This window comes from Giraffa tippelskirchi, chromosome 11 (assembly GCF_054371585.1).
Source record: "Giraffa tippelskirchi isolate mGirTip1 chromosome 11, T2T-mGirTip1v1.2.pri, whole genome shotgun sequence".
NCBI classification, from domain to species: Eukaryota; Metazoa; Chordata; class Mammalia; order Artiodactyla; family Giraffidae; genus Giraffa; species Giraffa tippelskirchi.
The window spans coordinates 125,587,578-125,613,816 of record NC_137285.1 but is presented as its reverse complement, the minus strand read 5'-3'; the positions used below and the strand labels follow the sequence as shown (position 1 = coordinate 125,613,816).

Sequence of the window (26,239 nt, the reverse complement as noted above, 5' to 3'; positions counted from 1 at the left end):
ACCTATAAAATAGAGATAATAACAGTACCTACTTTCCTAGGGCAGCTGGGAGCACTAGTGAGTTAATACACGTAAAGAACTGGGAATACTGCCTGGCACAAAGTAAGTACTGAGTGTCATTACTGTCATCACTGGAAAGCAAGCAGTTCCTCACCTACAGGTTCTCAGGGGCCTCTAACTAAACAGAAACAAAGGAAACCTACAGTGGTAACACTGTCAACATGTACTGCTCTGTTCCTTCGATCAAGACTATGACTCCATTTGTCAGATCCTCTTTCCTTTTATTGAAAAAAATTTTAGAAAATGGCAGTTAATAAAGAGCACAAACAAATCAACAGGGATATACTAGTGGGAAACATAGACAACATAAAACTAAAAATGCCACTGGCTTCTTTAATTGGTTAAAAGCACAAAACGTAACAGGCAGAAAGTCTCTCTTAAACAAATTAAAAAGGTATGTTTTTTCCCCCAATTGTCCCTAAGTCAGATATATACACACCCACAAAAATGGTGTGTGAAGGGAAACTGTCATACACAAGAAGTTGTATCCTGAATTAAGGGAAACAGCTGTTTAAACAGGAATTAACATAAAAAGGTCAGCAACAGGTTAGCAATTTTAAAAATTAGTCTTCAAATGCTGCATGGCACAAAGCTATACTATATAAAGTACTGCTAGGTATGAAGGAGGAAGTCTGTACGGCTTTTAGCAAAAATGGTTTTCCAGAAAAGCAAATCAAAACAATGCAATCAGCAGACCAAAGAGGCTACAGCTAGATCAGAGCTACAACTTCTCATATCTGAGCTAGAAGTTTCTATTTATCCAGAATGGACTAAAATTTCAAGACAAAACAGGGACATCTTTTAACATTTCTTACTTTATCCATATTAAGTTCTCTGTTTCTTTCTCCCTCACCCCTTAATTCGGCAAGATCCAGCCAAAAGATGGCTGCTGTTAGAAGCAGCTATTTTATTTTTCTTTCTGTGGCAAGACTGTCGTGGAGTCTAGATATCTCAGGCTCATATGCATCCATGACCAGAGTCCCGCTGTGGTCAAAAAACTTAGCAATGGACTTGGTGAACTCAGCTTCCCGTTGCTGCTTCGTTCTTCCACTGATGAAGGTCAGTTTCAGAGTGTATTTATCATCGAACCTAAGCAAAGATGACAAACCAAAAACCAAACACAGACATTCAGCCAATAACAACAGAGCACCAAGAGTTTTTGAAGAATAGCACTGAGCTGGCTACTGGTGATGTAGGGAACATACAGCATTATCCTTCCCCCCCCCAAAAAAATTAGGGGACCTTCAGGATAAAAAATCTGATTTGTAGGTGCTGCTATGTCCCCCCTGATTTAAGTACTATGTGCTTTCTTTATCTTGTCAAAGACTGCTAAATTACATGGACTATCTTCTCTCACTTCTGCCCTTTACTTTGCTGTTACAGTAGAAGGGTACTGCCAGTAGACACTACTTTCCAGTCTTACCTGATTAGGTCCCATTTGTAAATACTACAGTTGGGCATAAACTTTTCTGGGAAAACCTTCCCAAATTGAGTTAGATGTCTTGCCTTTGTCATACATACACCATCCATCAGTCAACCCAAATACTGAGTGCCCATCATCTGCTAGGTCTAATGATAGGCTCCTGAGGTGTCAATGAAATTATCTATTGAAATGATAATCATGTATTTGTGTTCTTTACTAGTTTCAGGGATTTTTCAGGGGAAAGATTTTGTCTTGTTTTCTATTCTTAGCTTGGCACTTGGTAGGTAATCAAATCACGATGAATAAATGAAGAACCCTTGCTTTCACAGATGTTCCCCAGTTCCATGCAGCTGGGTCCTTGCTCCCTGTAATCAACCTAGCTTCAGGTTCTGCCCTGATCCCAGGCCAGCAGTGTCTTTTACTGCATCAACTCCAGAGATCCCTTTTAGCTACACCTTAAGGTATCTTGAAAGCCTTTACTATCTTCATTCATTCAATACGGTTTATGACATCAACCCCTGGCAGGCCAATGTTCCTCCCTCACCATCCCTACCTGTTTCTGTCTCCATTTAATTAGGGCATATTCAGTGGATTGTCAGGTTGATATTACCTTTAGAGGAAGCACATGCTTGAGCCTCAGATTTTTTCCTGCATATTTAAAAGAGGGAAAGTCCCACCCACTTTATAGGATCACTGTTATAATTATACAGCGCCTATCATTAACCAGTGCTCAAAAAAAAATCATAGCTCAATAAATTGTTGTCTAGCCAGTTACTTTCAACCTGGATAGATAGGAGAAAAGGTCCTTGAATACTTTCAATATCTCAAAAAATTTTTTCAAGCTCTGCTCAACTGCTTCTAACTGATATCACAATTTTTGGACTTTTGAGCCCAGTTCCATGGCTCTGATGGCAGGACATGATCTAATTCATTTTAAAAAATAGTTACTCATTAATTCAACAAATATTTATTCGGGACCAACCAGTATTCAGGACCAGGCACTATTGGATGCTAAGGATATATATCAATGAATACAACAGACAAATCTCTGTCTTTTGAGACTTTTAGTGTGTGTGAGGGAACCAACAATAAAATAAAAATTATAATGTTCTTCTAAATATGGAAAGTCGTCACTAAGCAGATGTTTGAGCATAGCCTAAAAGAAGGTGAGAGAACAAGCTATCTGGAAAAAGTATATTCCAGGCAGAACAGAGTAAATGCAAAGGCCCTGAGGCAAGCACATGCCCAGAATGTCTGAACAACAGAAAGGAGGCCAATGCAAACAAAATGGAGAGGGAGAAGATGAGAGCCACCGGCTATGGAGTGTCTGCAAATGTGTGGAGAGTGTAGCTACGTAAGTATGGACTTCTAAGCTATGCTTAGGATTTTAGCTTTTCTCTGCGTGAGAGGATTTTGAGCTGAGGATTGAGTTGATCTGCCTTATGTTTTAAAAGGATCATTCTGCTCTCTGTATTGGAAATAGACTATGGGCAGAGAGAGCAGCTGCAGAGGTCCATTAGGACATTATTACAGTAACCTAATTGAGAGATGTGGCCACGGTGGAGATAGTAAGTGGTCAGAATAAATATAATTAGAAAGTAGAGGTGACAGAATTTTCTGACAACCTATTCAAAGGACTGAGAGACAGAGGAGACAAAATGATTCCAGAGTTCTGACCTGAGTAACTAGAAGGATGGAGCTGCCCTTTACTGAGATGAGGAAAATGAGGAAAAGCAGGTTTAGATGAGGGATAGCAGAGTTAGGTTTCGGATATGTTAATTCTGAGATGCTTACTAGGATCCAATGTCAAATAGAAACCTGGGACATAACTGGAGTTTGGAGAAGAGGTCTAGGTTGAAAACACAGATTGAGAAATCTTCATTATTACAAATGGTATTTAAAGTCCTGAAAATCTGGCTAGGATTACACCTAGTGAGTGAATACAGACAGAGAAGAGATGCTAGGAATAGGCGCTAGTGGCATTTCAAATTTAGAGAAAGGGGATAAGGAATCACAGAGGACACTAAGGAACAGACACACTAAGATAAGAATTATAAGATTATGGTATCCTAGAAGTCTAGTTTTTAAAAAAACCTATAACAAGGAGAGAATTATTCACTGTGTCAAATGTGACAGGTCAAATAGGATGAGGAAAGAGAACTGAAGAAAAGCAAATCCAAGAGATGATGGGAGAAGACAACAAAAGGAATAGAGAAATGAGAAGACCATGTGAGGAGGATAAGGGAAAAGAAAAACAACTTTTTCAGTTGGGACAAATTACAACTTATTTGTATGCCAGGAAAAAATGACCCAGCAGAGAGGGAAACACCAAGTAATCAAGAAGGGACAGAATCAAGTGGAGAAATGGAGAGGAGGCTTCAGATAGGAACTGAGGAAGAAGGCAGAGTGTGATGAGTGCTGCAAGTGGATAAAGATGGGAGACTTCCGGCTGCTGATCTCTCCCCAGAAACAAAAGAAGCTGAGAGTGAAGTGGGGGAGGAGGGCAAGAGGTTTGAGAACAGAGAAGAAGGTAGGAAAGATCCTCAAGGACAGTGAGAGAGTAACTGGAATATAGAAATGCCATGCAAGCTAAGCTAGGTAAGGAGCAAGTGAGACAATGAAGAGAAGAGGGCCAGGGAAAAGTTAGTGGGCTCAAGGATTATGGATGCCACTGGGGCTGAAGAACTGTTGGGGCAAGAGAACAAAAAGGAGACAAACTAGAAAAATATAAAGCAATGGTCAGAGAGTGAGATATTTAAAAAATGAAATTAGTTATCAATAATACCAAGATCTAGGGTGTGTCAAAGGAAGTTAAGTATTTAAGACACTACAGAAAACAAGATAATCAGAGGAGAGAAAGTAAAACCAAGAGGCCAGCATCCTGGAACAATCATCCACTGGGATACTGAAATCATTGATTAAGCCTTCTGAAAGGAGCTATGTTAAAGAGAGTGCCAATGAGCCAGCCAGGAGCCATCTCCAAGCAAAAAGAAGTGAGTCTGTATTTAACTACAAAGAGAATGAACAGAGGTGGCATATTTCCTCTCCACAGGCACCAACAATGTGGCAGTTGGTAAAAGTCAGCAGTAAATGTGAAAAAAAAAAAAATCAGAACCCTCATATACTGCTAGTGGGACTGTAAAATGGTGCAGCTGTTTTGGAAAAGAGTCTGGCAGTTCCTCAAGCAAAGAGTTACCATATGACCCAGCAATTCTTCTCCTAGGTATACGAAAAATTACAATGTTTGTCCACACAAAAACTTATACATAAATGTTTATAGCAGTACTATTCTTAACAGCCAAAAGGCAGAAACAACTCAAATGGCCCTCAACTAGTAAGTGGATTAAGAAAAATGTAGTATATCCATGCAATGGAATATTATTTGGCACAAAAAGGAATAAAATATTGATAACATGTTTGAACCTTGAAAATATTATGCTAAGTCAAAGAAACCAGTTACAAAAGATCACATACTGTGTGATTCCATCTGTATGAAATATCCAAAAGAGGGAAATATAGAGAGACAGAAAGCAGATTAGTGGTTACTTAAGGTTTGGGAGAATGAGGGGATAGGGAAATGACTTATATATAGGGTACAGAGTTTCTTTTGGTGAGGATAAAAATGTTTTAAAGTTGACTGTGGTGAGATTGCAAACATTTTCAAAAACATAAGAAACCACTTAACTACTTTAAATAGGTGAACTATGGTGTGGAAGCTGTATTTCAACAAGGTTGTTAAAAAAATATTTAAGTCAGAATGTATGTAATGAAATCACAATGTTGCTTGGGTCTAGAATTCTGCAATTCTGCTTTCGTGCTCTGATACAGAGTATAGAGTTACGACAGCTGAGACCAAAATGGCAGCTATGAGTCCTGCCAGGAGTTAAGAACTCCAGTGCAACATCAGAATGAAGCCCAGCTCCTCCTCACAGGCATCTCCACAGGCTGGTAATGAGAGGCTGTATGGCATTGATGCTACACTTACCTTCATATATGTGAGTAATTGGAGAGCCTACTACGTGCTAGGAACACTACCATGTGTTTTAGGATAGTGACTGAGAGCATGAGTTCAGGCATGGGCTAAATTCACTTCTGGGCTCTGCAACCATGGAAAACCTAATTAAACCCTTTGAGCCTGTGTTCTTATCTTTAAAATGGGTTGTTCTAAGGTTTAAATGAGACACTGCGGTTGGCACAATAGTCAGTATGCAGTAAATGCTCAATAGATGCTTGCTTTCATAATGCTTCGTGTACAGCTGAACAAGAAGGGGGCAGTGTTAAGGTTGCTGACCCTCTGTGCAGTTGAAAATCCACATATAACTTATAGTTACTCCTTCATATAGATGGTTCCTCTGTATCCACAGTTCCAAATCTATGGATTCAACCAATAATAGATCATGCAGTACTTCAGTATTTACTACTGAAAGAAAAAAACTCCATGTATAAGTGGATGGACCCATGCAGTTCAAACTCCTGTTGTTCAAAAGTCAACTATATATACCAGTTGGCAACCTCACAACAACTCTACAAGTCATTTTTACCCTACAAAAGCTCAATTAGTTTACCCAATATACCAAGTCACACAGCTAGAGATGAGCTGGAATTTGAACCCAGTTCTGGATACTTAGAAGATCTGAGGTGTCAGCTGCACAAAGTTACAGCTATCACTGGTCAGAAACAGACTGAATTGTGCTTCTCTGAGTCACCCAGTGCATTGCTTCAGAGATCTCTGATTGCACAGACTGCAGTCAGAATCACAGAAGACACAGAAGCTAAGGTGGGTCTTCAAAGACAACTGACTTCATACCTTTGGCCTTTATAGTTTTATGTATATAGTTTATAGTTCTGCTCTCTAACTGGCTCCGTTTACTGGCCACAAGGAAACAGAATTGTTCTTCATTCTTCCACCAAAGTTCCTTTCTCCCACAATTTATCCTCAGAACATTTCTGTGATAATACAATCTCAGAAGTGCAACAGCAAAAATCTTCTAGTTCATTCATAATCCTTTCTTCATTTTATACGACTAGCACTATGATCTGCAAAGAGCAGACATATAATAGTCTGTTGATAATGACTAAACACCCAGAGAAAACCCAACTTCAGGATTTAGGAATCTGTGAGGATAGTCATACCTTTTGAGACTGGACGACAGTTGCCAGATATCATCAGGATCCATGCCTGTAGGATCTTTCCTGTGGGCCACGAGAAAAATGCTCTTCTCCTTATACGAAGTATAAATGGTCAGGATCCCCATCATCACAAAATAGGTGCAGATAAAAGTTAAGGGGAAAATACACAACATACATACAAAAGAGAAATAACACAAACTGACAAGCAAGGGCTACAAAAACTTCCATAATAGTCCTAAAAAACACAGTTTTGTCTTGCTGTAAAAACACTGAAATTTTAACTACTTTGTATTCATCCTTAACGTTTATTGCGAGAGAAGCAAGGTTCTGCAAAGAACATCTCAGGAAGAAAGGAAAAGGGTAGAGGGCATAAACCAGCTCTCTCTCTTCTGTTCAAGGACAACATATATAAGAAGATCCTCTATTACCTGGTTTGTCAAGACTTGTGTTTATTTCTCCATACGATCCAAAACAAATAACCACAGTGGACTTGACCACACAACCAATTTCAAGGGTGATTAAAAGAAAGGGAAACTGACTTTAAAGCAGTTTACTAAGGAGTCTCATGCTCTACTAAGTAAGCTAGCTGGGCGATTATAATAGTTTAGCTTACTGTAAGAACAATTATTTCGTACATACATGTAGGCTTATTATTAAACTCAGTTTTTGACAGTACTAGCTACCATATTTGGTTCCTGTGTGCCAGAAACTGGCGTTAAGAACTCTGTGGACATATGTCATTTAAATAGTGCAAAGTGAATGAGCTTTGGAGTAAAGCAGTCCTAAATTTGAACTCTAGTTTTTAACCAGTGTAACCTTGACAAATTACTCCTTACTCCAAGGCTTAACACTGTTGCCTCTAAAATGGCAATTAAACAGACTTCTTAGAATTGTCATTCGATTTAGTGATGCTATATATACATTTTAGAGTATAGCACACAGAAGACATTTATAATGGTACTCATTACTATTACATATAAAAATGGTATGATTATAAAAATGGCAAGATCCTGTTTTGTTTTAAACAAGTATAACCAAACAAAAGAAATTTCATCAAGGCAGTTTCTTGGGAGGCCATATCATTATAATAAGGTTGCTGTCATTGTTCAAACCTCTTTGGAACTCCTTTGCGAACTGTCTCTAGAACCCATGGCATATTCTTTTGAACTGCCTTAATTGTGAAAAAGTTTATAATGGGTTGGTTTGTGTGATACTGAAAGGAGTCAAGGTGCAAATTCTGGGACTATGATTTGAGATCAGTTTGTACACAGAGGATGAGATGGCTGGATGGCATCACCAACTGAACTGACATTAGTCTGAGCAAACTCCAGGAGATAGTGAAGGTCAGGGAAGACTGGCTGTGTGTTTTGCAACTAGGTGCTCACAATTGGATTATAACCTCTACATTAATAACTGACAGAATTAAAAATAAAATAATCATATTGAATCTAAAATATCAATAATTATGACAAATTTACAGATGCTCACATTTCATAATGTTAAATCCTAACATTAGCAGGCCCCAAGATGAAAGTTTGGGGTTTTTTTTGTAGGCAGCAGAGAATATCAGTAGAGATTTAAAAAAAACTGTCAGTAGAAAACAAAACCGAGCTTAAAGGATATGATATAACACACAAGGCCAGAACAGGTTTGGATTCTGGGAAGGGATGCATATAATCCCAGATCAAAGCCACGATGGCAAAGAAACAGGAGATGGTACAGATGATGAGGCGACCATCAATTAGACCAAAATTCTCCACATATTTGTACTTTTCCAGGAGTACCTAGTGAGAAGAACAAGGAACCAAGCTAGTAGGACTACTTCCCTCCTCCTACCTGCTTTTCTTCTTAATTTCCATGATGAAAGTTATGTTAATCATTTAAATGACCAATTAGTTCTCTCCAATCAGGACTTTGCCACTCGGAGCAAAAAAAAAAAAAGACAGACTCAATGTGTTTACAAAAATCACAGAGAAAAAGCTCATCAACTTCTGACACATTTTTTTAAATCCTTATCTTCTTCTTTAGACTGAAGCTAAAATTTTCTTTTCCCTTTTAAAATAGAGAGATGATTAATCATGCATGACCATCCTATATTCCCGCAACCCTCTTGCCTCTAGGCTAATTAATCTCAAAAACAACAGATTACTAGTTTTCTGGAATTCAAAAATTAAAGAATTTAAAGAGAAATTTGAGGTAAGTAATAATTATATTTTAACACATGTTCCCCTATATATACTGTAAGGTTCAGAAAATGCTTTCTGTCTCAATTCCTAATACTGAAAACTAAAGTCACTCCAACGCACAGAAAGAAAAAGTCCTGCAAGAGATGTGCCATCAGCTGTACAGGAACTAACAGACACCGCCCCCCCCCCACCTCTGCCCCCAAGAAAGTACCTTTTTGGCAGAATCATCCAAAGAATTTTTCACAGCTGATCCATCCCATTTGTCAATTTTTACAGGCTTATCGTCAATCTTCCACTGTAAAACAAATGGGTAAGTTGTGCATTAAAAGACATGGCATCTTACTAAAAGTAAAGTGAACTACTTCCTTAAGAGCATCCTCAAGTATATATAACATTTATTCTCTCTGCTGATGTTGGACAGTTAAACAACAAAACACTTGAAAATGAATTTGAAGGAAACTAGGTCACTAGAATCAGGTGGTCATCATATGATGTTGCCAGTCTCCACGCTGAAAAGTCAAATCTACAAGGGTAAAACACTGATATGGGTTGTAGAGACTGTAGTGTGAACTCAAATATCCCATCCCCATTTTACCCAAATGTGGGAACAGAAAGTAATTCCATTTGTTCATCTTATCACTCTGTGACTACAACACTCAGACAATATCCATCCAGACACTAACAAAAGGATGGTCTTCTTTAACACATTTTTGTCTGCCGACATTTTACATTTTACCAGCACGTCTTACATAAGAAAACAGCAGATTCAGTGTAGTCTTTTGGAAAGAACATTTTGAATTAAAAACTGAGTCCTATCACCAGTTAGGTACGTGACTTTGGACAAAGCCTGCTTCAATTTCCCTTATCTGTAGAGGTTTATAAAGGTTCCCAAATACTGTGCTAATTAAAGGCAAATGAATCTCTCACACACACTGCTGGTAGAAGTTCAAAATGGTTTAACACCTACAGTAGATAACTCAGCATCTTGGATTCAACTTCCCACTTCTGGGAATTTTTCCTTATATGCATAGACATGAAATAATATACAAGATTATTCACTGCAGCACACTCGCAACTATAAAAATATAACTCAAGTGCTCACTTACACCAGACTGGTTAAACAAACTATGGTACACCCAGATACCCTGAAAAGGCTGAGGGACATGGGTGGGAATGAGACTTTTCAACGTGTACCTCTTTCACTGTTAACCATGTGAATAGATTCTGTAAAATTTTTTTTCTCAAATGCAAGTGATTATGTGAATGTAGGTTAAGTGAAACGGGGTACAGAAATAATATGATAAACCTGCCTTTTTTATAGATCATATGCCCAACTCAATTTTTTCAGATCAAGTGAACAAATATCATGTCATAAAAATTACAAACCAGCAAACAATCCAAAATTCATTTGGCTTTAGTATAGATTTTACTGAAGGACAGAGAAGAAATCTTAACATTATTTAACTCTTCGATTGAGCACAAGTTCAGAGATACTGCAGATGAGAAATAAAGAGATGGAATAAATATCTGTAAAACATGAGATTTTAAAGGAACACAAAAATATAATTCATCAAACTTAATTTTGTAATTCTACATGCTATTACACAGAAAAGACAAACTACTCTGTGAAGTCTGTTGGGAGAAAATACATGAGCTGAAACAGTCATACTTCAAGTGATTAAAACTCAAATCAAGGCTTCTCCCCTTTGTGTCTCATAAAAACAAGAATTTTCTTTGAGAAATTACTACTGGCAGCATGCTGTAATAAGGTTCTCACAGCCTGCCAGCCTATAAATCTAACATGACACCTAATTTTAAAAACAAAAATTGAACCAAGAAGAAATTAACAGGCTATCTAGCTAAATAGCTCGCTTATACTTAGTTTAGTAAATCCCATTTTGGTAACAGAGAGCAAAAGAAGGAAACCTGTACAGCCAGAATCCATGACAGAATTTGAATTATTTATGAATGAAAGTCATTAAATCTTTTTCAGCTCATTCCCCAAAAATGATGTTCTCATAGAAACTCAGCCACACATCACTACTTGCAGCGCGTTACAGGAAAGAAACTTGCCTCTACAATTCAGAGAATAATTTCTTGGCAATTTTGGGGGATAAAATGCATTAGAAGCCATCACAATGTATTCTAATATAGTCTTAGTTCTAATTCCACTGGTACCTAGAAGGATCTTCGATAAATGGAACAAGAACATTTCCAGTCAATTACATGACCAAGAAAATTTATAACTGATTTTTGAAGAGATGGGAGCATCATTCATTCGGTGTACACGAAAAACCTTAGCCTATATCAAAGCAAATAGCATCTCTGCTGTAGCACAGAGACACATCTGGAAAAAGGGCAGGAGGGTGGACATTTTCCATCATTCTCAAACACTGTCCATCAACTAAAATGTATGATATTAGTCATGTACTCTCCACTGCTATTCAGGGTATTTTAGACACCATCTTCTTTTCCTCACTTCTCTTTCCCAACCCTAAGAGTAAATTATCTTCCTCTGTAGTTAATAAAGAAGACAAAGCAAAGGTTGGTTTCTTTTATGTTGAACCTCCCAGGATAAATCACAAGAAAATTCTGTGCAGAAAAGAAATATAGATCTTAGATTGCCACTGTTAGAAAAACCTGTGTAAAAGGATGGCTCTTGGCTGGCACATGGGAGGTTGGCTGGTAAACAGTTTCCTACACTGATATTAAAACTTTCCCTAAGTGATAAACAGTAGCTCACTATGCCTAAACTGCTTGTATAAACAATGTGGTTTATGTTAAATACCTGTTTTTCTTCTAGGAGTCTGGAATTTTGGCACGGACCAGGCAGAGGGTGCCTATTTAAACAGCCCCTTAATAAAAAACTTGGGCACTGAGTCTCTAGTGAGATCCCCTGGCAGACAACACTTCACACACATCATGTCATATTGTTGCTAAAGGAATTTAGCACAATCCATGGGAATTTAGTGGGAGAGGACTCTCGGACTCCTGCGCTCGATTTCCTCTGGACTTCATCCTATTCACCTTTGCCCTTTGCTGATTTTGCTTTGTATTCATTTGCTGTAATAAATCTTACTGAAGAGTATGACCCTGTGGGTACTTCTAGTGAATAACAGCAGGGTGATCCTGGGGAGCTCACAGGCAGTATTGCCAACTGAGATATAGCAGATGTGGTAACCTGGCACACAATTCCTCTTCCCCTCATTCCCTATGTATTAAAGATACATGTATATTGGGCACAATCAACAATCAGTGTTGACTAAGCTAATATTTGCACCAAGGTCATATACACACATGGTTTAAAGAGTTCTGTAAGTTATTAAAATTTTAAAAAAAAGAATTAGCAGTCCTGCTTTCCCTCCCTTGAGAAACTCCTGACATTGTCCATTTCCCATTCCCCACAGACAGACACTAATTTCAATTCCTTCAGCTGATTTTTTGGGTATCCACCTCTGTATCTTAGGGAAAAGTTTATATTATTATTTTCAGTGTTCAGCATTAAGTCTTCTGACTTTTTTCACCCACCATGAAAGATGAGATTTAACCAATTCATTCCCTACCACTTTCACATTTACTTTTCCTGCTCCTCCTTCACCATCTCTTGAATATAGTTATAGTAGACCAATATTGATTTGTTATTACATAATACCTTAATATTTTGTTAGATCATTATTTGGAGTTTACAATATAATCATAAATGCTGTTCACAAATTAAGTCATGTAGTAAATTAGGATTCCTTTTCCTTTTCTGCATAGCTTTTTGCTTTCCTTGGAGCTACTACTGTTTTCATGGCTGTTTTTAATCAGACAGTGTATTTCTCACCAATATATTCTCAAATTCTTCCCCAGTTCTTAAATCTCCTCTCAATATTTGCAATCATATTGAGCATTTTGTGAATTTCATCTTCCTGGAGAAACCACTCTGGAAGCCTTCTGACCTGCTTCAATCTAGGTGGATTTCTTTCTAGGCCCACTGTGTAACTGTTATCCTGGAGTCTCCCTTTACCATATCTCTGAGGGTTCCCTTAACTTCCTCTTGGGCTGATTCCTCCTTTTCTTAGATACCATGTCTTGCTCTTTGCCTGGTTTACTATTCCAGCCTCCGTCCATTATCCTCATGCCTCTCCTGCTATCCAAATTCATATACTGAAATCCTAAACCAGAATGTGATGGTTTTAGGAGGTGGTACCTCTGAGAAGTAATTAGGTCATGAGGGGCTTCATGAAAGGGATTAATGCCTCGATAAAAAGACATGAGAGAGTTTGCTTCTATTGTTTCCCACCATGTGAGGATACAAGAAGGTTGTGTGCAAGTAGTTAAGAAGGCTGTCACCAGATGCAACCATGCTGCACTGGATCTCAGACTTCCCAGCCTCAAAACTGTGAGAAATAAATTTATGGTATTTTTATTACAGCAGCCCAAACTGACCAGCATCCTCTTTTTACAGATAACATTAAGGGTCTAAGAAATTTGCCCAAGTAGTAAAGCTGGGACCTAATCAAGTTCTCATGATTTCAAAACCTGTACTTTTTCACTACTTTACACTGCTTCCCACAAAATACAAGGAAAGGAATTATTAGCCATCAAAACCAAAAGGAAACAGATCTCTGAAGTGACAGTCACATAAAGTATCTTTATTCTTATCTAACAAAAAAGACTTTAATCTTAATATGCCAACAAAACCTATAGGATATAAAATACTTGGAATTTTCCATTTTCCTCCATTTGAAACCAACTGCTGCTATTTGGCGGAGAAGGCAATGGCACCCCACTCCAGTACTCTTGCCTGGAAAATCCCATGGATGGAGGAGCCTGGTAGGCTACAGTCCATGGGGTCGCTAACAGTTGGACACGACTGAGGGACTTCACTTTCACTTTTCCCTTTCATGCACTGGAGAAGGAAATGGCAACCCACTCCAGTATTCTTGCCTGGAGAATCCCAGGGACGGTGGAGCCCGGTGGGCTGCCGTCTATGGGGTCGCACAGAGTCGGACATGACTGAAGCAACTTAGCAGCAGCAGCTGCTATTTGGCTGAAAATATGGTTCAAAAAGTCCTATCTTAAAGAAATCACTTCCCTGCCACTATTAACACAAAGCACTTTATCAAGCCAGCATATCAGATGCCAAACCTTGATGATGAACCATTCACAAAATTTATGCATCTGATGGCTTTTAGGGAACATTACAAAGACTCAACTTCACTTACGATTCTCTACTGCAAATTTGAATTAAAAAATTTTAGTACGGTGAAAACAGAAGTAAAGTTATGCAGTGATAAAGATCTCAGTGGATTGCTTCATAAAATTCCTTAGCCTGACAACTGGGCAGTAAGACTCAAAGGATTCCTCAATTCACACTGAAGAGATGAAGGATACCAGAGGTGAATAGTGTCAACAGAAGGACCCTGCTCTGATTTTAAAGGAACTCAAGGAAATATTATAAACTTTTTTATTAATATTGGCTTGAAGAAATATTAATAAACCTTTTTTCTCCCTTCTTTGGACTCTCTCAGATTAGACAGTGGCTGCAGGCTGCAAAGACTTAAGGTAGTAGGAGATGCGGTGCATGACAGAGGGAGCATATCCTAGATGACCTTATTTACCAGGTTAAGCAACTTGAGACTTTATTCTGAAACAAGCAATGGAGAATATTTTAAGCAGGTGAACAACACAACCAACTTCTGTTTTTTTAAAAAGTCATTTTTAGAGGCAACTTAGCAAAAGGTCTGGAGGGGAGTAACAGTGGAGATAAACTCATCAGACGGGGCCCAATTTAGATGCAGGGCTTGAATTCGAGCAGCAGCGGGGGGATGAAAGGGGAATATTTATGAGCTACAACTGGCAGGACTTACTATCAGACTAGGTACAAAAAACGTGAAAGAGAAAAGACAGAGGTGACCATTCGACTAGAATTTGGGCTTAGACAACTAAGCTGTCATGTTTTCCAAGAGAAGGAACTGAGCAGGAAAGAAGAGAAATATCCATTTGCATATGCTAAGTTTGAGATGTTTAAGCTCTACAGTTATAGGGATTTCAGAATTTTCTAAACCAAAATAAGATTATGAAAACTTATGGCAGACTCAGAAGCTGAGATACTATCTGAGTTGAAAATAACACACCCCTACCTCCCACATGTACACATTTGCAAAAAGATCACAAAGCAGTAAGTTCAAAATAAGAAAAAAAAAAAGTTCAATTTGGGGAGCAAATGATGTTTGTCTTGAGGAAGCTTACTTACCATCTAATTCAGAGTACAATTCAGAAATATCAAGATATCTCAAAAAGAGATATTATAGCTCCTGGTAACATAATCTTCAATTTCTATTTTTTTTTCTTTTTTAATAAAAATGGCCAAGAAATACTGCAAAGAAAATTACTTCTTAATAGTGGCTTATTACTGTCTAGTTATCACTGGAGTTAAGTTGCAGGTTAGAAATTGCCACACGTTAACTATGAGCATGAACATTAGTGGCAACACCAGAGTAAGTGGAGGTAAGTTTAAGTGGAGGTAAACAAGTGGAGGTTAAGTAAGTGTAGCTAAGTAAGTGGAGGTAAGTAGATTGGCTCCAGCTATGGCAAGCAGGAACTTAGAGATATAAATCTGGGGCTCAGAGCAGAGGTCTATATTGAAAACATAAATGTGGAAGTCATTAACTTACAGACAGTATTTAAGTCAGGACACTGTATCTCCTTGGGATGAGTGCACACAGACAGGGCCAGGGGCTTGCTAGTATTTACAGGTCAGGAAGAAAAAATAACAACAATAAAGACAGATAAGTGGAGAAGGAAAACCAGGGCAAGTGGTGTTCTAGAAGCCACACAAAGAAAATATTTCAAGAAAGAATTGATCGATGAGTCACATACTCAAGGTCAGGTAATAAGAAAAACCACTATTGAGATCTGACAAGATGGAGATCAGAACAGAGAAACGGTGCAGGCAACAGCTGAAACAGGGAGCTGGGCTGTCAGAGGTTATTAACATCTATGATACCACTATGTTACACAGTGATGAGTAAGTAGTTAAAAAAAAATAACTTGATGCTTTAAAGGTTACTCCATAAACGCTGTAAAAAGAATGAGTTTTAAAAACTGAGATCTAATTCACGTATCAGAAAACTCATCATATAAAAATGTGCAATGGTTTTCATTCTATTCACAGCATTATGCAACCATCACCATCTAATTCCAAAACACTGTCATCATCCCCAAAAGAAACCCCATACCCATAAGCAGTTATTTCAATTACCACCACCCCACTCCCTGCCTTGGCAACCACTACTTTCTGTTTGCATGAATCTGCCTATTCCAGATATTTCTTATCTACGGAATCATTTAATATGTGGCCTTTTGTGATTAGCTTTTCTCACTATTTTCAAGGTGCATCCATATTGTGTCATGTGTCAGTGTCTCTTTCCTTTTTATGGCCAAATACTATTTCACGGCATGGATACACCACACTTTTATGGCTTGCTTCCACCTTTTAGCTATTGTGAATAATGCTGCTATGATCAAGTTTTGGTGTAGACACATTTTCAATTCTCTTGAGTTCATAAGCAGGAGTGGGACATGCTGACTTATAACTTTTTCATCATTTTACATTTCCATCAGAAATGCAGGAGGGTCCCAATATCTCCACATCCTCACCAAAAATGGTTATTTTTCTTTTTTTATTATAGCCATCCTAGTGGCTTCTCATTGCATTTTGATTTGCATTCTCTAGTAACGTCAATTCACATCCTTTTTTCTTTTTAAAATTGGGTTGTCTTTTTTATTATCAAGTTATAAGACACTTTATATAGTCTAGATCCTAAACCCTTATCAGATACATGACTTGCAAATATCTTCTCTCATGCTGTGGACTGTCTTTCCACTTTCTTGATAATGTCCTTTGATAAGAAAAACTTTTTTGATGAATCAAAAAAAATGAGTTTTGACATGTTTTTAAAGTTTGGTTTGCAAAATGCGATTAAAAGTCTGCATCTTATTTCTTTAAACACAAACACAGGCATCACAGTAGTGCCAAAAAACTGTTCAATCTGTCAGAGCTTGGTTAGGGTACAGGCATACTACCCTGTTCAAGTTTGGCAAGCGAAGATCCCATTGAAGAGAGCAGAAGAGTATATATGACCTGTCTAAGGAAACATGGCTGGTGGGTGACAAAGCCATGCCTTCAGCCTAGGTCTTCCAACTTCAAATCAGATGCTCTTTCCACTACTACATTAGCTAGAACATGGTCTGCTCCAGTATGAAAGGCAATGTGCTAAGTAAAGTAAGAGTACTGGATTAAGAGCTAGGCAGCCAGGTTCTGAACTGTAACTGATTGTATGTATGGTCTTGGATAAATTGCTTCATCTTCCCCCTCCAACTGTATCTATGTCTCTAAAATGAGGAGGTTGGAACAGATGAACTTCAAGGTCTCTTCAATACAAACACTTTAGAGAAATTGCTACTGATTAAGCAGAAAACCAAACAAGAAAACCAAACAAGAAAAAAAAAAAAATCTTAAAGTGTCCCAATCAGAAGGGATTTAAAAAGTCATCTAAGACAGTTCTCAACCTGGATGCAACTGTTAAAATGTAGAGGAAATAAATAAATAAATAGTTATGTGTGAAACCATGCAGCTGTCCAGGACCCACCCCCAGAGAACCTGATTCGGTTCTGGGATGAGGTCCAGGAGTTTGTATTTTTAACCAAAACCCCAAGAGGGTCTGATGCAAATAGTATTCATAACACAGTAAAAAAAAATATCTAAGAACTGAAGTCCAGAGAAACTAGCCAGTTAGTGGCAGCTATCTATGTTTCGTTCAATGTTTACTATGTACCAGAAACCACTTTTTAAGGTAAAAACTACTATTATCCCCACTTTACAGATGACGAAACTGAGATACAAATAGATTTATTAATTTGCCCAAGAACACATTTCTGATAAGTGGCAGAGCAAGAATTCAAAGCCAGCCAGCAAGCCTGGCACCAGAACCTATATTCTCAACTACTAAGATATAAAAACTCTGCGTTAAGATCACGTTGACAGTTCAGTCAGGAGACAGAAATCCACATATGAAGTTAAAAGGGATGGGTATAGCTTCTAAAAAGCATATTTTAATAACACGTGTCAATTTTAATAGCCAAAAAATCCAGCCAGGAGACAGAAATCCAGCTATGGGATTAAAATTTGGATACAGTTTTGAAAAGCATGCTTTAATATTGTAGTAGTGTCAGTCACTCAGTCAAGTCCGACTCTTTGTGACCCTATGGACTGTAGCCCACCAGGCTCCTCTGTGCATGGGATTTTCCAGGCAATACTGGAGTGTGTTGCCATTTCCTCCTCCAGGGGATCTTCCTGACCCAGGGATCAAACCTGAGTCTCCCACAGTGCAGCCAGATTCTTTACTGTCTGAGCTACCACGGAAGCCCTGGTGCTTTAATACCACATGTCAATTTTAACAGCCAAAGCAAATTAACCAAACAATTTTTTTTTAATAGCCTGCTACACAGAACAAAATACTTTGATGCATTTTGGGGAAATAAGTTATCACAATGATCTAAGTTATTCTGTGATGGAAGCTGGAAGGTTATATTTGCATATCTCTTTTTAAGATCAGGAAGCTAGAATTGTTTTGTTCTCCAAGTCAGTTTCAAAGTAGCTGAAACTCACATCTGTTTAGGGAAAACTAGAAGCGCATTTGCATCTCTTTATTACATTTCTTCATGGCAAAACTACAGCTGCAAGAAATAAAATAAAAACCCTCCAAAAAAACAAAACAAATTGAATTAAAGAAATGTAAGGTGACAGCCTCTCATTTTCTCCATGTTCTCTTCCACAGTACCTGGTTTTCAGACAGTTAGAGGCACCATCCTCTAAGGCAGTTTCTGAAGACTGGGGTGGCAGATATGAAGTTTTCTCTTTGCTAAATTCAATGCTTCAAGTACTTATTCTATGTTGATCACCATAGAGAACCTCTCATGGGAAACTGACATACTAATTAGGGGCAGGATACAAAACAATATGTCATATTAAGTGACAGCTAAATTCCCATGTGCAATAAATGCTAGAGACTTCAGAGGAAGAACTCAATGTATGGCTGAAATCAAGTTTTCCAAGTAAAAACACCTAAACAGCTCCTGATTTATTTTCTCTCTCCTCGGCCCCTCACTTCTTGCTTAATTCTGCCAACATTCTCTTTGGTGAAGCCTTTCATCTATCTCTGCTATTAAGTTAGGGTTCTCCTCACTTTGTCATTCTGTTTTTATAGCCCTTTACAAAGACCACATACCAATTTATTATATGACAATATTCACAGTAAGCCACAATTATGAATGGGTATCCACACTGTTTACGTAAGGAAATTTAAGTTCAGTAATACCACATAACTTATCCAACACCATATAGTTTTCAACATGCTGCACTAGAATTCAAACATGTCTTTCTTTTTGTATTAAACCCCATACAGCAGTATGGTATGAGGCCTATAAGAAGACTTTTGAATTCTACCACTCACAACTATCTGAATGATTCTTCAAAACCACTTAATATGTTAGACTCAAAAACCTTCAGCAGGCTTCCTACTCCTACTTCAGGCAATCCATGCCCTTCTCCATCTGATTACAGTCAGTCAACAGAGTACCTGAGAAACAACAGGCACCAACCATACACCTTTGTTCAAGGACATTTTTACCTGGTATGCCATCTGTCTCTCTCAAAATAAGGTCCCAGCTCCACCAGGGCTCCCATCTCTTCTCAAATGGATCTCATGGATCATTCTCTCTCACTTTAACTTTGTAAAAAGTGCACAAGTGAATGCCAAATTCTTTTATGTTCAGTATTTTGGGTACTCCAATACTTATACTCTGCTATACTATTTTCTGACAGCAGGATTTTTTTTTTCCTCTGCCATTACACGTCTGAATTAGATACTCTTAAGTTACAGAGGTCATTCATGTTTATCATATCATTTGATTCTCCCCCAAACTCTAATATTTCAGGTGAAGAAAGGAAAACAGTGACGTTAAATGACTTGCTAATCTTCATATATTACTCTTCAGTAATCACTGCCTTAGCAGACTGTCTATGCTTAGTATCTGCTTGAAGTGGAGGAAAAAGCAAGAGCACTCAATGGGACAGAATGAACACAGGCCATGAGGTGCTCACCCAGCAGGAAAACAATTCCCAATGACCATCAATCCCCAATAGTTTCATATAGCTTGGAGCAATTTCCCATCCCAACTGCTGGATAGGAACAGACCAGAACATGTTCCTATCTCTTTAAGGTTAAGAGTGTGTGTATGTATGTGTGCTCAGTCACATCTGACTCTTTGTGACCCCATGGACTGTAGCCTGCCAATGAGATTTAGCAGGAAACCCCATCTGTCTATGGGATTTCCCAGGCAAAGAATACTGGAATAGTATTTCCTACTCCAGGGGACCTTCCCGACCCAGGGATTGAATCTGAGCCTCTTGTGTCTCCTGTACTGGCAAGCGGATTCTTTACCACTGTGCCACCTGGGAAGCCCTAAAAGGGTGCTGTATTTAGTCACTAAGTCGTGTTCAACTTTTGCGACCCCATGGACTGCAGCCCGCCAGGTTCCTCTGTCCATGAGATTCTCCAGGCAAGAATACTGGAGTGGGTTGCCATGCCCTCCTCCAGAGGATCTTCCCCACCCAGGGATCGAACCAGGTCTCCCGCATTGCAGGCAGATTCTTTACCTTCTGAGCCACCAGCGAAGCCCATGTAATTCAAAACCAATGACACCCAAAAAGAGAGGCAAAAAGATCTGAATAGGAACCCCTCAACATGATCACCTACTCATTTCTTAAGCGCTCAGCAGGTGTTAAACACACAGAAGTCTGAAGTACACAGAAGTCTGAAAGCTGTTTTCAAAAACCCCAAGCTTATCATTTCTCATCAAACTGACCCAGGACCCTACAATGAGAGAACTGTAAGACATTGAAAGAAAATCCAAGAAAATGTACTTAGGGTACATTCATTTTACAGATAAGGAAACAAGACACAGGGAGAACAAGCACATTTCAAGGTCATACAACTAATTAGAGGTAGAAGCAGTACTAGGACCCAGATCTCCAGGCAACTATTTCTTTCAAAATGGTATGTAAAGGGCAAGAAAGGCCAACTCAGGAGAATTTTCCTTTTTCTTTTAAGTCCCTGTTGCTAGGTTCGCATTTGAAAAAAAAAAAAAAAAACTAGATGGAGAGAGGGGAAAAGAGGTCAGCGTGAACAGGTACCAAGCTTATGCATCCTATTCACCCAGGACACATTCACCTGGCCTGGTGGCAGGGGAGAAGGAGAGGGAGGAGGTGCGGGGGTGAGGGTGTAGAAGGAGAAGGGGGAAAAAAAAAAGATAAATCTTAAAGACTTCCTGTTAGGCCGCAGGAGAAGTCAGTACTCGAAGTTCAGTATTCGGGTTTCGGGATAAAACGCCTAAAAACTTGAGGAAGCAAAAACCCAACAGCACTCTGGAATCTGTAGCAGCATGCAAGTGTGGAGGTCGTGGTGGGGAGTTTGGAGACTACCAACTTCGAAGAGCTGCTTTCATTCAGTCGAGATTCAATCTTCCCTGTACGTGAAATGAACAGTCAACAGTGCCCCCCACTCCACCCCCCGAGCACCACCGAGGAAAAGCGATGGCGGCTCTGAAATGTGGGAATAATCAAATTATCTTAAGAAGCTGTAGAGGCCAGCATTTAGGAGGAACACTTCCCAGAAGGAAAAAAGTCCTCAAGAGGAGAGAGCCCAGGTTTGAGGTACGTAGGAAGCTGGCTACAAGCGCCGGTTAAGGTTCCCACGGTGGGCCAACGAGAACTCCCTCTAAGAAGCCGCAGAAGAAAAGGGGGGCGAGGATGGGAAGAGGGGCTCGCCGCTCCCTGGCGCTCCCCAGACCTCGACTGTCCCCAGGAATCGACTTCTCACCTTGTCCAGTAAACCGCTACGGCTACTGCCTGTCCCACAGCCGGAGCCACCGCCAGCCCCACTACTGCCTCCGCCACCACCAGCTCTCCCGCCCTGAGAAGCCGCCGCCGCCATCTTGCTTGCCTCTGCGTTTCCCGCCCCTCCTACACTTGTCCGAAGCCGATTGGCTGAAACTGACGGCGTGACGTACTGCGCGGAGTCCATCGGGATCCGTAGTTGGGACTGGCTGATGCGAGGTTGCCAGCGGAAGTGGCCGCGAGGCTTGCCGGGACTTGTAGTAATTAGAAGCTCCAGCCATCGGTTGCCGCCTTCTCGGCTAGCCGCCGCGTCGCGGTTACTAAGGCGTGGAGAAGGTAGAGGCAGGCGCCACGGTGGAGCGGCTCCGAGATTCCCGGGAGGCTCGGAGGCGCGCATCCCGCCCCACCGGGACGTCGCCCCCGCGGACATCTCGGAGGCGGAAGCGACGCCGGAGGCAGGTGCGGCTGGAAACTTAGTTTGCGTGAGGAGTTCGAGTCTCCGCCGCTCCACATGTAGTGTTTCCCAAGGATGGGGTAGGAGCTCGTCCTTCATCCTTTTTTAGCCTTATTACTGCACTTACTGGTTTTCTGGCGACTGTCATCTTAGCTGTTAGCATTGTTTTCCTGATAAAGAGAACTCACAGTCACTGAGTGCCTGTTGCCTACCAGGCGCTGTCTTCAGTCATAAGTGCCTATATATCCATCCTCATTTAGTCCCCTGACGGAACAGTTAGATAAGGAAACTAAGGAACTTAACCGAGGCCAGATAGCATATATCAGAACCTAGTTTAGCAGCCAGGTGTTTGAGTCATCAAACCCGTGCCATGCTCCCTTTGTTACCACCTGGGGTCCTTGGACTCTTTAATCAATATAAATTGATAAGAGGCCAGGCAAGGAATTCAGGCAAGATTTTATTGGGACTCCACATGCAGCAGGCTTCCCTGATAGCTCAGTTGGTAAAGAATCCGCCTGCATTGCAGGAGACCCCTGTTCGATTCCTGGGTCGGGAAGATCCCCTGGAGAAGGGAAAGGCTACCCACTCCAGTATTCTGGCCTGGAGAATTCCACCGACTGTGTAGTCCATGGGGTCACAAAGAGTCAGACACGATTGAGTGACTTTCACTTTCCTCTTGCAGCAGCAGAGAGCAAAGCAAGAAACAGATGTGTGGGGGTAGGGGTGGGGTGGCAAGTGAGCTGGTCCCTTAAATGGGGTGAAGGTAGGGAGCCAAATGGGTGAGGTGGGGGCAGTGGCTTACTGTGGTCTGCCCACACCTTTTGTGGTGCTGTGTGCAGGGATCATGCATAGTATCCTACTTTTGCTCCTGGCACCTCAGAAGTGGCAGTTGGATTTTGGCCTTTTTATGTGTTATTATTCATAATTTGCCCCACCTGTGCATGGATGCAGTTATTTTTAGTCCCTTCTAGTTTATTTGTATTAATATTTTTTTGCTGTACAAAGAGGTGTTTGTCCAGGTACTAGCACTCTAGTAAAGAGTCCCAGGTCCCAGCCTATATCACCTTTGCCTCTCTACAGTTTTAGGATGTAATAATATTCTAAACTTTAATTAAATTTTTTACACAATATTTATTGAGCACTAACCTTGCTTGCAGCTGTACTAAGAGATACTAGGCGATCAGAAAAGATCTGTTCTCTGAGTTACCACATAACAGGACCTAATACACTATGAGCTACTACATTGCATCATTTTTTTTTTTTAATCCCTATGAAATTCCTCATGGTGGTTTAGTCACTAAGTCGTGATCGACTCTTGCGACCGCATGGACTGTAGCCTGCCAGGCTCCTCCGTCCATGAGATTCTCCAGGCAAGAATACTGGAGTAGGTTGCCATTTCCTTCTCCAGGGGATCTTCCCAACCCAGGGATTGAACCCAGGACTCCTGCTTTGTAGGCAGATTCTTTGCCAACTGAGCTCAAGGGAAGCCCTTGAAATTCCTCATGTAAATGTCCAAATCATTGAACAAATTTAGTACTTACTATGGAAACATTCCTATGGCACCCCACTCCAGTACTCTTGCCTGGAAAATCCCATGGACGGAGGAGCCTGGTAGGCTACAGTCCATGGGGTCGCTAACAGTTGGACACGACTGAGCAACTTCACTTTCAGTTTTCCCGTTCATGCACTGGAGAAGGAAATGGCAACCCACTCCAGTATTCTTGCCTGGAGAATCCCAGGGATGGCGGAGCCTGGTGGGCTGCCGTCTATGGGGTCGCACAGATTCGGACACCACTGAAGCGACTTAGCAGCAGCAGCATGGAAACATTAGATGCAGTTTCTTCATCTCTGTGAAGCAATCCAGTCAGATGCCTCTGTAGCTTCATGTTTACTTTTGATAACTTCTTGTGTTTCAAGACCCAGCTCTAATGTTACCTGCTCTGTGAAACCTTTCCTAATCCTCCTCCTTTCTTTGCAGACAGAATGGAGAACTCCATAGCATTGTGTTCATGGTTCTGTTTGGTTCAGTAAGCACTCAGTTGAGCCTCTTCAGTGTCCCAGACCCTGTATGAGGCATGGATGATAAAGATATGGTTAGGACCCAGGCCTGGCCGTGAGAGACTCCCAGCCTGAGGTTGGGATGTGAGGAGTGGGAAACAGATAGGTAAGCAGGGCATTGTAATACAGTGTGGCACAGTGCCTCCATTAAGAGGTGGGGTAAGATGTTAGCACAGATAAGGGTCAACCAAAGGAGGAGGATATACAGGGAAGCTTTTTGTATGAGTCAGGCAAAGAAGAGGGGCAAAAGTGTGATAGGCCAGAGGGATGGATAAAAGCAAATGTATACAGATGAGAAGCATTAGTCTGTGTGTGTGTGTGTGTGTATTTTGGAGCTGGGAGACACTACCATCAGATTGAGATTAGCTGCTTCACATTTGAGATAGAGACCAGAGGTGGCTGAAGCTAACTAGGTAGGCAGCCTCTAAGTCTGGAACTTGGTCTTTCTTTTTTCCATCACACAGTTACATGTCATAGTTTTCTTAGGGATTATTTCCTAGACAATGTAACCTGGAGGTTATATGCCCTTCCTAAAGCATTAGTCATAAATCTATACCTTCTCACCTGGTATTCCTTATAGGAAACTGTAGTTTCCAGGATACTTAGTGAATATCTTTTACCAAATTGTGTCTTTAAGTTTTGTCTTTACTGCTTTCATCATGCATAAGTTTATTTTGTATAAATGGTTGTATAAATGATCCTTTCCTTTCTAATTTGTGATATGCACTTCCTATTTAAGCTCTCTAGCCGCAGAGAAAACTAACCAATATGATCACATGGACCACAGCCTTGTGTAACTCAATGAACCTATGAGCCATGCCGTGTAGGGCCACCCAAGACAGACAGGGCATGGTGGAGAGTTCTGACAAAACGTGATCCACTGGAGAAGGGAATGGCAAACCCTGTCAGTATTCTTGCTTTGAGAACCCCATGAACGGTATGAAAAGGCAAAAAGATGTGACACTGAAAGATGAACTCCCCAGGTAGGTAGGTGCCCAATATGCTACTGGAGATCAGTGGAGAAATAACTCCACAAAGGATGAAGGGATGGAGCCAAAGCAAAAACAACACCCAGTTGTGGATGTGACTGGTGATGGAATTAGAGTCCAGTGCTGTAAAGAACAATATTCATAGTATTGCATAGGAACCTGGAGTGTTAGGTCCATGAATCAAGGCAAATTGGAAGTGGTGAAACAGGTGATGGCAAGAGTGAGCATTGACATTTTAGGAATCAGCGAACTAAAATGGCCTGGAATGGGTGAATTTAACTCAGATGACCATTTTATCTACTACTGTGGGCAAGAATGCCTTAGAAGAAATGGAGTAGCCATCATAGTCAACAAGAGTCTGAAATGCAGTACTTAGATGCAATCTCAAAAACGACAGAATGATCTCTGTTCGTTTCCAAGGCCAACCATTCAATATCACAGTAATCTAAGCATATGCCCTGACCAGTAATGCTGAAGAAGCTGAAATTAAATGGTTCTTATGAAGACCTACAAGACCTAGAACTAACACCCCAAAAAGATGTCCTTTTCGTTATAGGGGACTGGAATGCAAAAGTAGGAAGTCAAGAAATACCTGGAGTAACAGGCAGACTGTGGCTCAGATCATGAACTGCTTATTGCCAAATTCAGACTTAAATTGAAGAAAGTAGGGAAAACCACTAGTCCATTCAGGTATGACCTAGATCAAATCCCTTATGAGTATACAGTAGAAGTGGCAAATAGATTTAAGGGACTAGATCTGATAGACAGAGTGCCTGATGAACTATGGACAGAGGTTCGTGACATTGTGCAGGAAACAGGGACCAAGACCATCCCCATGGAAAAGAAATGCAAAAAAGCAAAATGGCTGTCTGAGGAGGCCTTACAAATAGCTGGGAAGAGAAGAGAAGCGAAAAGCAAAGGAGAAAAGGAAAGATATTCCCATCTGAATGCAGAGTTCCAAAGAATAGCAAGGAGAGATAAGAAAGCCTTCCT

At 40.2% G+C, this 26,239-nt stretch overlaps 2 protein-coding genes across 20 annotated transcripts in view; one reads left to right on the top strand and one right to left on the bottom strand.

The window, feature by feature from the left end:
- Positions 1 to 260: 260 nt before the first annotated feature.
- SPCS2 (signal peptidase complex subunit 2) lies at positions 261 to 26,165 on the bottom strand. Its single transcript, XM_081539652.1, has 6 exons — positions 23,820 to 26,165; positions 21,729 to 23,437; positions 9,011 to 9,094; positions 8,237 to 8,397; positions 6,617 to 6,751; positions 261 to 1,149 (listed from the first exon to the last, which is right to left on the bottom strand). Exons 2-6 carry the CDS (start codon positions 22,296 to 22,298, stop codon positions 963 to 965), a joined length of 1,137 nt encoding a protein of 378 aa, XP_081395778.1. The 5' UTR covers positions 22,299 to 23,437; positions 23,820 to 26,165; the 3' UTR covers positions 261 to 962.
- The window catches only part of XRRA1 (X-ray radiation resistance associated 1), a 67,629-nt gene continuing 63,385 nt past the window's right edge, over positions 21,996 to 26,239 (top strand). For 10 of the 19 annotated variants that reach the window (XM_081539638.1, XM_081539632.1, XM_081539649.1 and 7 more), the window contains exon 1: positions 21,996 to 22,279. The gene's annotated coding sequence lies outside the window, so the exon portion shown is untranslated. The remainder of the gene's footprint in view (positions 22,280 to 26,239) is intronic. The other 9 variants (XM_081539637.1, XM_081539631.1, XM_081539646.1 and 6 more) reach the window with 1 other exon arrangement.